The following is a 12667-nucleotide window of genomic DNA, read 5'->3' as shown; positions in this document are numbered from 1 at the left end:
TTCAGTTTGTAGACATTGCTCATCTTTTCCAGGATTCTGAAGGGGTTAGTGTTCTGCTCTGCCAGTTTTCTGCTTTGTCAGTTTACAGCTTAATCAATTCATCTTATATGATTTCAATGTTAGATAAACAAAATCTTCTACTGCAAAATCAGACTCTCAATAATACTTGTTAGTCTGTCTCTTCATCTGTTCCTGTGCTGTTCTTATGTCTTTACTTGTCTGATTTCAGATTTCTTTTATTTGATAAATGAAGCTTCTTGCTGCTACTTGATTTTTTTTCTCATTCATATTCAATTTCTTTATCAGTGATTGCTAGTCAAATGACATTCAAAGTTCATATTCATTTGCTGCAAGAAAGAGAAAGATCTCTGTGAAAGCATTTGAGATAGCTATGAAGGCATGATCTATAATGAGTAGCCACTCATCTCAGTCATCTTGATAGTAACTGACATAGAGGTAAAGATGAGTGGTAATATATTGATTCATCACTTCTGTCTGTCCATCAGTTTGTGTATGATATGTCATTGAGAGTTTCAGTTTTATACTCAGAATATATGTAAACTCATCTCAAAAGCTTAATATGAACTGAGGATCTCAGTCAGAGACAATTGAGTCAGGCGCCTCATTATATGAATAGTAGAATTGAATGAATAGTCAGACTAGCTCCTGAGCTGTAACTTCTCAGATGATTAAAATGAAGATTACCTTCTTGCTTAGCCAGCATACTATGATCAAAATAACATCATAGTCTGTTTTGCTTTTCAGCATGTCCATGAAGTCAATTGCAATATACTGCTATGTCTGTTCTGATATTGATAATGACTTTAGTAAATCAGAAGTCTTATCACTTAGAATTTTACTGATCTGATACATATGATAGTTTTGAATGTAGTGTAGAATATTTGTCTACCAGATGACTCATTAATAGTGTGATTGTATCAGAGTCAGAGTCTTTCATTCTTCAGAATATGCTGTTGAAGCTTGATTATGAATTTTCTGTAGTAGTTTAACTATCAGAGTTTTCTTTTTCTGAATAGACATCACTAGTCTTTCATTATATCATAGCACATTGTCCTTCATTGTATAGAGACTATTTTCATCATCTGCCTACTGCTGTAGAGACTTGATTAAGATGACAGTCTTGTTTAAAGACATCATATATTCAGCAATGCTCTCTTTCTCTGAGAAGTTGATGCTAGCAATATCTGTAGAGGAAGTAATTTGAGAATTGAGAGTCTCTGATTTTTGAAGAATCTGCATACAGCTATTCTGTTGCCTTCTGACCTGCTCAGACCTGCTCAGTGCATCTGCTAGCAGATTGGTCTTGCCTAGTTGATACTTGATCTCAAAGTAGAAATGAGAGAGAAACTCTGCCTAGCAGACTTGATGTGCATTCAGCTTTTTGATAGTTATAAAGTATTTTAGTACATGATAATTAGTGAGAATCTTGAATCATTTCTTCTATTATAGTTTCTCAAGCTCTGTCTGTCATTCTTGTAAGATCTGAACTACTACTAGCATTTTCTTATTATGAACTTCATAATTAAGCTTTGCATCATTTATTGTCTTTGAATAGAAGGCTACTGAGTGTCAAATATTATTTTCAAATCTTTAACTTAGTACCTCAGCCACTACTTCATCAGAGATGTCAATTTCAATATAAGTCTTCTGCTCAGAGTCATAGTAATGCAGTATTGAAGCCTTCACCAGCTGCCTCTTCAGTTTTTCAAAGACTGATTTGCATTTTGATATCTACACAAATGAGGTAGTCTTCTTCATCAACTGGTACAGTGATTTTGTAATTCAGCTGTAGTTTCTTATGAATTATCAGTGAAAATTGCCAAATTCTAGAAATGACTGAATTTCTTTGACTGTGATGAGAGTCTGCTATTTTATAATAACAGTTATCTTCTCTGAATCTACCTCAATCTCTTCTGTACTGATGATGAACTCTAGATATTCTGTTCTCTGGATCATAAACTCACATTTCTGAATGTTAACTTGCAAATCAGCTGTCTTTAGTCAGTCTAGCACTGAGTTTATCTACTGCTTGTGCTCCTTCAGATTCTTGCTATAGACTAGAAGATCATTCATGAATGCTGTCATAAACTTATCCAGATAGTCAAAGAAGATACTGTTAATAAACTGTTGAAAGCAGACATAGATATTTATAAGATCAAAGAGTATCACCTAATATTTATAGATTCTGTAGCAGGTTCTAAAGATGGTCAGATCCTCAGACTCAGAGTTCATTCAAATGCAATGAAACTTCTGTCAAATATCTAGCTTTGTAAAGTATTTCATCTCATTGAGTTGGTCTATCAGCTCATCTATTAGAGGCAAAAGATACTGATCTCATTTGATTATAACATTCAGCTTATGAAAGTTGACACAGAATCATAACTTCTTCCCGCTGTAGATAATCAGAATTGAGGAGGTGTAGAAGGTTAAACTTGAAATGATAAAGTTTTTTACTAGGTTAACTTCAAGATAGATCTTCACTGCCTCTAGTTCCTCTAGATTCATCTTATATAGAGATGCATGTCTAATGCTCTAGGTGAGGTCAACATCAGACTGAAGCTCTATTTTAAAATCAACATTCTTTCATAGAGAGGGCAGTTCATCTGATACTTTCTTTGAGAAACAGTTCTCTTAGTTTTTCAATCATTCTGATAAGTTGCTGATCAGCTTCTCATCAGACTCATTCTCAGCTCTCACTAAACCTCACTTCTTCTCAAGCTGTTTATCAATTTCATATAGACTAGTTATGAAGACTGTTGATTTCTTGTTCTTCATATAATCATGAAAGAAAGCAGTCTTAATAAAGTTTATATTCATCATCTGTGATGCTATCTTCTCTAAGATCAGCCTCTACCTTGTCTCAGATATTATGACTAAGCTGGTCCCTTTCAATCTGCAGAGTTGAGTCTGATACTTCTGTCTAATCTTCTTATTCAGCTTAATTTCTCTTAATTTCATATCTGTCTGATGCTCAGACTTAGAGTCTGAGCACTTTAGTATTGATCAGACTACTATCTTCAACATCAGCTCTATCATCTGTTTAGAGATAGACTGTTCACTCAGTCAAACCAGATGTTAGTTTTTAACATCAAGTCATATATCCTGTGCTGCCAACCACTTCTGTCGCAGGATGATAGAGTGCTAGCCTAGATCTGTTACCAGCAGAGAGACATTCTGAAATCTCTGACCATTCATCCAGAGGTTTAGAGTCAATATGCAGTCTATCACCTCACTGAGAGTGTCATTATATCCCTTCATACAGTATTTGAATGAGAGTTCTTGAAACTTTCTATTGAAGAATCTTGTCAATTCTATGATATATCAAATATCAATAAAATTTACATTATTTGCTTCAGTATCAGAAAGAGAATTTTTAGAAGTAGCAATTTCATTATAAGCTAATTTGATTAATATATTAAAACTTTTCCTCTTAATCAAGTCCTTCATCTCAAACCTCTCACAGACTATTGAACTATCTGAGGTGAAGTCTTCTCTCAGACTTACTTTTTTTCTAAATCTGCTGAAGGCTCAGTAGCATTATTCTCTGTGAGCTCAGCAATCATCTGCTAGAACTTCTGCTTTACAGGACAATTTCTGACAATGTGATCTTTTTCCTTGCAGTAGCAGCACTGAATATTCAAATAAGAGCTTAAGATCTTCTTCACAGTAGGGAATTTTGTTGTAGAGATGCTGGAGAGTATTTCACTGTTGACAGTTCACAGAGTGTTTTGCTTAAAGATATTAGACTCATTTACTCACAAGCTCTTTGATTTCTAAGTGGCATTGATTGTTTGGAGGATGTGAGCTGTCTGCACATAGATTTTCTAAAACTTAACATATGTATCAGTGATCACATTGACTACTGCTACCATCTTCTGAAGGTTAAATAACAGTTTATTATTGAAGTCTGTCTTGTAGTTCTCTCTAACAATCTTGGCCTCCTCTGTCAGATGTAAAAATTTTATGACAAATTCATGATAATTATTCTCATTATGTATAATCAGCTTGCAATAATTACTTTTGAAATTTTATAGCTTGTTAGCATTCTCATATATTGACTTGAGATGCTCAAACATCTCTTTCACAATTTAATATCATTTGAAGTAATTCTCTTTCATACAAAGTGCAATGTGATGTGCTGTGCCCTCATCAGTTTGATTTTCAATGTACACTATTCTTATGTGTTCAGTAGAGTAGTGGTCAGCATTCTCCTGGAGATTATTCTTTATTTGAAAAAGTCAGTGTTCAAATTTCAGCTTTTTGTTGTCAGTAAGATGCTTCAGATCATCAATTTTGACAGATCTTCTGACAGTTCCAGAGAGTGTGACATCTCAACTTGCTGCTTGATTGCTGACTGTCATGTGAATTAAAGTGTGACTAAATTCATCACATTCAGCAATTAGCTCATCAATCTGACTTGTTCAACAGCAGTCTGATTAATAACATTATTTCATTTCATTCTCAGACATGTGATTGTATCTCTCAATATTTTTTTATTGTCAAAGATGCCATCAAAGATCACTGCCAACTTATTATAAACACAGTTACTGTCTGAGTGAGTTGTCTCTTTGAATTTCTTAATTAAGACATATAGTTGATCAGTTGATCTTATTAAAAGATATCATCAGTTCTTTCAACCTCTTTCAGAGGATTGAGAGCCTGTGGTGATCATCTGATGTTGAATTGAGCTGTTGTCTTCAACAGTGCTGTTGTCTTAACAGTTGATCTGACACATTGTCAAACTCTGAACTAGCAGATTCTAATTCAACTGAGGCACTCAAGTTTTTCACTGAAACCTAAATGAGAAGGTAGAAGAGAAGCTTAGTATTATGTTAGAGAGCAAAAGTGAGCTGCATAAGAAGAAAGACTCTCTGCATTGCTAACTGCTATATAACAAAATACTAAGCTTGATGGGATGAAAGGGGGTGCCCTGCGTGGATTATAACCACCTGCATGGTCGCGTGGTCACGTAATGCATGGTCGCATGGTCACGTGATGTGGATTAGGCCTAATCGGGCGCCGAGCTTAATCCGACATCGAGTCTAACCGGGCACCGGCCTTCGGTCGAGCTCGGTCGGACGCTTGAGTCTAACACCCAGAGAAGAAAAAACTGTAAAGGGTTAAGCTCTAAGAACTAGAGGCTAGTCCTCCTATATAACAAGGATGAATTGCTTGAGAAAGGGAAGAAAAGAATGAGATGAGAACTTGAGCTTAAGCAAGCTCGCGTAGCATGATCATGTGTGCATGTGCAAATGATGACTAGGCTGAGTCAGCCAGCAGAGTGAATCTAGGGGTTCAACCTCTTATAATACTCTTCTTCTTCCTATTTGTTGCAGGTCTTTATGACTATTTAAAGCCCTCTTTACATCTAATTTTGCCTGCTAAGAGGCCTCTCAAGTGTTCAAAGCCTTCACTTTTTGTAGAAGACTCTTGTCATTTCATATAAACTCAGCTCAATCTACTCATTTAATGAGATATTGCTTTTTTCTCTGATAGATTCATTCACTTTGAATTTTCTCAATCTCAAACTTAAATTCTTTCAGAGTCTCTATAGCAGATGGCTGTCAGTCAGTTTGCCTCTGATTAGACAGGGAATTCATCACTGCAGCATGTAGAAGCTTTATATTAAAGATATTGTGAATGCTAAGTGAGATGTTCAGTTGATAAGTATGAAATTTTATCTTTTCTAGCATAGTATATTGATTGTATTTCACATTTAACTTCTTGCACAGATGATTAGTTCTCATGTTCTCTAAGCTAAATCAAATTTTATTTTCAGATTAAAAGCTTGAAGCTGAATCTCTTCATCTATTTGTATATTTCTTTTAAGATTGCTAAGCATTCATTATTTTTACTTGAGCTCACTTCAACACTTTGTGAGTCTTTCTCATATAATCATCTGCAAACTCAATGAGATTACATAGCACTTTAATGAGAAGTACATCAGCTATATCAATGAAGAAGATATAGAAAAGATATATTAAAAAGAATATACTTATATTCATTGAGACAGCATCTCTATTATTGATGACTAGCTCTGCTAGAAAGAGTCATTCACACTAGTCATTCTGTTGAAAGCTAATGTACTTGCATAAATAGATTTTCAGAGTCTAATTCATTCACTCTATAGCTTCATTAGTCTCTGAATGATAAACTGTGAAGAGTTGTCTCTTAATATCTAATTTCTCACACACTTAAGTTCAAAACATGCTTGTGAAAGCCAACTCTTGATCTGATACTATCATCTTAGAGATCTCATGTTGAGAAATAATATTGCAAAGAAATACTCTAGTCATTATCTTCATATCAGTTTTCTTAACTGCTTTTCATATAATTCTTCTGATCAGTCTGTCTATTATAATCATGATATTCATATATTTCTTAAAGCTTGATAAGTTCATAATAAAGTTCATGAAAAGCTTTTGCTATATTTATTCAGAAATGAGAAGAGGCTTAAGCAGTCTCTGACATTGATCTCTTCATGCAATATTTGATCTGCAAAGATAGCAGTTTCTGATCATTCTTCTCACATTAATGGCATAGTCTGGTCAGTAAAACTCATATTTTAGAACTTCTGCTGTTTGCTCTTACCTAGAATGATCAGTAAGAGATAAGTCATGAGTCTCATACACTAATCTGATTCAAAGAGGTTTGAAGTCTGGTATTTATTTATAATTTCAAAAGAGAAGCTCCTTATTCTCATTTAAAGAGCACTCAGAGATGAAGGTCTTAATGCTGAGTTCAGAAGAAAATCTGAATCTTTTCTTATGAAGAGTTTGCTTCAGATACTGTAGAATTTTATTATTTTTACAGATCTTATTTCACTGAGCTTGAAGAGATATCTCAGATTCCACACTAGCAGCAGTCACTATTGATTATATTTCAGATGCCAGTATGTTACATTTAAGTAGTTGAGCTTGCCTCTGCTTGATCCTCTCATTATGTCTTTCATTTAGTCTACATGTAGTTATGAAGTATTCTAGATTCTTATAATATGTGAGGATCTTAAATTTCTTTATACTTCATAGCTCAGTGTCTTATTTCTTTATACACTCAATTATCACTAATAACTTCTTATCGTGAATCTCGTAGTTGCATTATACAAATGAATACTTGTGAGAGAAGAAGACACATGAGTGTAGAATGCTCTGCTCATCATATTGTAGCAGCACTTCTTCTGAGATATAATTCAAGAAGTTCATTTTCAATATAGTCTCACAATTAGAGTTGAATTGAAGCAGGATTGAAGCAGAGATAAACATTGATTTTAGATACTTAAAAACTTCCACAGTCTTGCTCATCCACAATAAAGAAACATTCTTATGTATAAGAATTGTCAGCAGATTCACAATCTTTGAGAAATTCCTGATAAATTATCTATAAAAATTAGCAAAGTCTAAAAATTCTCATATATTTTTAAAAGTAGTAGGTGTTGTCCATTTCAAAACAGCTTTAATCTTCTTCAGATTCATTTGTATACCCTTGCTCACTTCAATGATGAATTTAAGATATTTTGTGCTGTTTATCTTGAACCAACTCTTTCTGATATCTGCCTGCAAGCCTGTTTTCTGTAGATACATAAGCATCTTTTGTATATACTTATGAACTTCTGTAATCTTCTTGAGGAAAATATCAAGATATCATCTAAATAGACTGAGCAGAACTCATTCAGATATCTATGTAATGCCTAGTTGATATATTTTTGAAATATGCTTAGAGTATTAGCCAAATCAAAGAGTGTAACTAGCTATTCAAATAGTCTGTATTTGGTTCTAAAGGCTGTCATCCACTCATCACCTTCTGTGATTTGAATCTTGTGAAAAGCTGCAATAATGTCCAGCTTAGTAAACTATTTAGCCCATCTAATTCACTGTAGAGTCTTGTTGAAAAACTTATATTGTTGAAAAATCAGTCATTTTCTTCATATAATCAAAAAGAATCTAATTAAAATATAGACTGACCAAGCTAGATAGTCTATATTTCAATTATATTCTTTTCTATCACTCTATTTAAAGTAATTACTCTTTCTACTTGAGTAAATATTTAATTATAAATTCAATCTAATTGTCATTTAAATATGCAGGCTTTAAGATCTTCCGCTAAAGCTGCTGCTGCTGCTTTTTTAATCTTAATTTCTGACTTCTGTAGTTGTTTTCTAGCCTCTAGAGTAGTAGCTTTCTCTTAAGCCTTTTCAATTCTTTCTATATTGATAAACTAAGTATTTGAATCAACTTTCATCTTCTTTTGGATTTTTGACTGCTATAGAGTCTCTAGTTGATTAGAGAGTTTAAAAATTATAGACTGACTGACAGCTTGTAGAGCATTTAACTTATTAATTATCTTGCTAACTTTGTAAAGAAAAACTCACTACTTTCTTGTAAGAATTCTCTTCTTATTCAACTATTGCAGAGTCTTATATATATGTTTAAAATCTTAGAGAGTTGTAAGCAAGAAGTCTTATGGTTCAGAAAATAGAGAGATTGTAAATATCACTGATCTAAAGTTAAATTGACTTTAATCTCAAATCTGAGAGAAATCTAATCTCTTGAAAGAATTAAATGATACTAGATCAACTGCTTTCTACTTTTTATATATATTATAAGATTCTAAGATCTTTGAATGTACTTATTTATAGACTTGTATGAATCTTCTTTTCTTCACAGAAGCAGCATCATTCAGATAGCTTAAGATAATGATCTCAGCTCTATAGTAGCTCTTCATGAATGAAAACACTTTAAAATTTAATGGTTGAAGAGCATAAGATGTATTAGCAGGTAAAAACACTAAATAAATCAAATTTATATGATATTTTTATAGAAATTCAATAGTAATGTGACTGCTGTAATCATTTAGCACTAATAATCTATGTTGACTTTTCTTAAACATTTGAAATAGAAAAATTATACATAATTAATTGAGATATATATTACTCAATATTTATTTATTATCTAATGTTATATAGATTCAATTGAGTATATTCGCATTCTCATACCAGCTAGATTGTGCATTTTGATATCAAAAAATGACTAGAGGATCTATATAGCACTCATCAGCACTAATAGCTTCTAGAATTGAAACTTACTTACAATTAGAGAAAGATTTAATATAAATTTTGCCTTTTCTTTACTCAGCAAGCACTCTGATGTTCATACATACTTCTAAAGCAATGTCATGCCTAATCATGTTTCATATATTTTCAATGACTATCTCATAAGTCTGTTATATCTTAGAAAAGTAGTTATAGAACTGCTGAAGTATTTCCTGCTGAGTATTCTCTATTCTTTGAAACTTAATCCTTTAGTCAATTACAAATTTTATTATAGAATTTTATTTTAGAAACTTTCTTATTCAATTCTTATTCAGCTGAGTGAGATCTCAATTCATTTATAGAGTTTGAGTGGTCATTTCTCATACACATGTATGAGAGAGTGGAAATTCTTGTGAATCTTGCTCTTTTATCCATTGAACTAGAAAGATCTCTTGCTCTGAAGTCAACTTTTGTTGATGTTGATGAGTAATTTTTTGTTAAATGAAATCATTCTTTCTGCTCTTCAATGTGCTTCATAAGATATTATATGCTTTAGCAGCAGCTTGTTCAAATTGAAAAAAACCATTTTTTAAATTCTTATAGCAGCAGCTATAGCAGCTTCATTATTAGGCTTCATTTTAATAATGTGGTTGAGAAAACGCGTGGTAAAGGTGGTGAGTTAGGTTTGAATCAAGTGGTTGAAAAAAGGTCTGGTCAAAATATAGACTGGCTAGCTTAGTCTGAGGGAAAGGTGTTGGAGCCTAGGCATCCTATTATGGACTAGCGAACCGCACAGTAGTATAGCATCCCCGAGTTAGCTACCAATATAACCGCTTCAGACGTCCCACACAAACAACCAGTCAGGGCCGGCTAACAGAAAGTTACCCTAACACGTGATGGGTAGTTAGTCTTATATTTTTGGTTGTTCAAGATTCAAGAAGTGGTGCAGAAATAGCTAAAATACATCTAATCCATTTAAATGTCACGCAAAGCATTTTCCTCCATTTGTATTTTGTAACGGGGCTAAGGAGTGAAGTATAATAGCCTATTATCCCGTAACTACTAGTGACTTTCGGAAGAATGGCGTCTCAACTACTTCCTCTAGGTGAGGCTCGACTTGATTCGATTTGGTTCACTGATGAACTCTATGATTTTTGTATGCTAAACACTTATATGTTTTTAGAGTTGATTGATAAATGTGTGGGTTCGAAAATCTGGGTTGTCATGAAAGGCGATAAAGGTATGTATACGCGTGGAGTTGCTTCTTTATGATATTGATGCTCATTGACGGAGTACACGAATTTGATCTCTTTTCCCCCGACTTCCCGGATGTTCGTGTATAACGCAAAAGTTCAATCTAACATTTAATATAGAATTCTCAGGCACCCTGCTCGGTTTTGATGACTACGTTAGTATGTTGAGCACCCTGCTCCGCTGCGCCCGATAGATTGGTAGTAGGTCCTAAGAGCTATTGACTGACATATATCCTAGATATGGTCCTCGAAGATGTGACTGAATTGTACGTTACGGTTTACTTTATCTTATTACAAAGTTTCGTTTTTACGTGCATTCAAACGTCCACTTGATTCATGTATGAAGCGAGTTATTCTGATAACTTTTATAGTGACTACACGGGCGCTCAGACCAAACTACCGAAGATCCTCTTGAACGGAAATAATGTCTGCATGGTAAGCGCGGCATCTGCTACACCTTCTATGAGTCAAATGCCTTCATTGATTTTTCTACCGCCCCCTCCCTTTATTATTATTATTATTATTATTATTATTATTATTATTATTATTTTCTTTTCCCCCCCCCCCCTGGGCATTGAATATACCGTTGACAGAAGGTGTAGTTGATCCCGGGTGGTGAAGGGCCCTCTGTTGCTGGCTCATAGCAACATCACCGAGGGTGGGCCTAGTTAATTCTGCAATCGCCAAATCCAGCTTGCATACCTGATTCATGGCGGGAAGCTGAGTGAATATATTGCAGCAACGAGATTTGATAATTCACTGGAAACCTTTGTTGTTGCGTTTGTTTTCTTCCATCCCAGGAAGTTGCAGGGATCAGTCGGCCGCACGACAGATCTGCCCGTCAGCTTAAATAACCCAGAATTTGTAGTATGATTTGGCTCTTCTTGTTCTTTTTTATCAACATGATTTTACTGGCGTTTGTAAAATGGACGATTGAAGATCATGCGAAATGGTGTAAACGGAGCGGATATGATATTCCAACCCTACTGGGAACTGAAAAGATTGTTAAATAAAGTTATTGGTGACTATTCATTAGTTATATGAATCTGCGGGAAGTACGCAAATTCCTGCCATGCGACTCATATAAAATCTAAGAAACACAAGGGAATTTAAGATCTCATAAAAATATACAACACAAAACTTTTCCGGGACACTGAGCACCTGTCGGACGTAGATAAGAAAACAGACGAAAGACAACAGCAGAGATAGTCTTAGCCGAAATTAGCCTCCTTCATCTGAAATAGGGAGCGAGCTGGCTTTGTTTGATTACTGTGGGGATCCATATTGAGCCCATAGATACATACCTACATGGAATTTAGCTCGGGTCAGTCAAAACCAGACGATCGGGGCCGGAATGACCAACTTTTACTCAAAAACAAGAGGATTGGATACACCAGGATAAACAGAGTTATGAGATTTGCTGAATTCGTTAACAGAGAATAAAAAGTATCGAAAAACAAGAAGAAAACCCAATGACAAATTGAGATTAAGAAGTTATAATTACGCTAATGGCTATGCGATACTTCACACAACTCCCATGAAACCGGTCAATAGATCATAGACCGACTGACAAGCCCAAGGAAGTGAACACATTGCCGGGATTATTTTGAACAGGTAAAGACCCAAAAAACCCCAAAAACCAAAAAAAAACCCACCCATCCCCCCCCCCCCCCCCAAAAAAAAAAAAAAAAAAAAAAAGGTACAAGGGGATCAGGGTCACAGGAAGGGTCAGGAAAAACCCATGTCTCTTTCCCTTTTGCCGCCAAACCCTTTTACTAGACTCCTTGCCCTGGCCCTTCGAATTTCCCCCAACCTTCCCACATGAGAATCTTGCTTTGCGGGCTTACCTCCAACGGGTTCCGACCACTTTTCACCTTGCCGTCAACATCATCCTTGTTCTCGGGGGCATTCTGCCGGACCTCTTCCAGTTCGGATTCGGGCGAGGTACTGGACGAGTCAAACGCGCCCTACTGACCAGCGATGTCGTCGTATGTACCACTCTTTGTGTTTTCGGCGGAGGTGGGGTTCACTTTGGAGCGATCATAGGCAGGTTCATTCTTCTCAGCACTTTGAGTGTACAAGGTGTTTCTAAAGACAAGGCGGTGGGCGCGGGTTGGGAAGCTCCGTTGGATCGGGCGGCAAGGTTGCATGAATCATTTTAAGGCAAGGGGTGTATTAAGGATGCAGCTGTTGCAGAGAGCGCCACGCCGTAATGACGCATGGAAGCTGGAACAGTGGCCATCGCTGTTCCCGATAAGAAGGGTAGAAGTGTGGGGGTATTTTAGTAGAGATATCTCGAAATCGAGTAGCGAACACGCGGGTCTAATTTTGTATTTTAAAAAATGGGACAAGAACGCAGAGATTA

At 35.3% G+C, this 12667-nt stretch overlaps 2 protein-coding genes across 2 annotated transcripts; one reads left to right on the top strand and one right to left on the bottom strand.

Moving 5' to 3' along the window:
- Window positions 1–10129: 10129 nt before the first annotated feature.
- Window positions 10130–11175, top strand: PADG_08708 (U6 snRNA-associated Sm-like protein LSm5; the record flags this gene model as incomplete). The annotated part of the gene is made up of 5 exons (XM_010765706.1): window positions 10130–10289; window positions 10423–10461; window positions 10541–10568; window positions 10674–10737; window positions 10996–11175. The coding sequence occupies 5 exons, from the start codon at window positions 10130–10132 to the stop codon at window positions 11173–11175; spliced, it is 471 nt and encodes a 156-aa protein (XP_010764008.1).
- A 902-nt stretch (window positions 11176–12077) lies between these two features.
- On the bottom strand, window positions 12078–12452 carry PADG_08707 (uncharacterized protein; the record flags this gene model as incomplete). Its single annotated transcript, XM_010765705.1, has 2 exons — window positions 12078–12249; window positions 12274–12452. 2 exons carry the CDS (start codon window positions 12450–12452, stop codon window positions 12078–12080), a joined length of 351 nt encoding a protein of 116 aa, XP_010764007.1.
- Between the last annotated feature and the right edge of the window lie 215 nt (window positions 12453–12667).

The sequence above is a fragment of the Paracoccidioides brasiliensis genome, assembly GCF_000150735.1.
Source record: "Paracoccidioides brasiliensis Pb18 unplaced genomic scaffold supercont2.34, whole genome shotgun sequence".
Classification (NCBI taxonomy): domain Eukaryota; kingdom Fungi; phylum Ascomycota; class Eurotiomycetes; order Onygenales; family Ajellomycetaceae; genus Paracoccidioides; species Paracoccidioides brasiliensis.
Note: the sequence above shows the minus strand (reverse complement) of the source record. Positions and strands in the feature narration are given on the sequence as shown.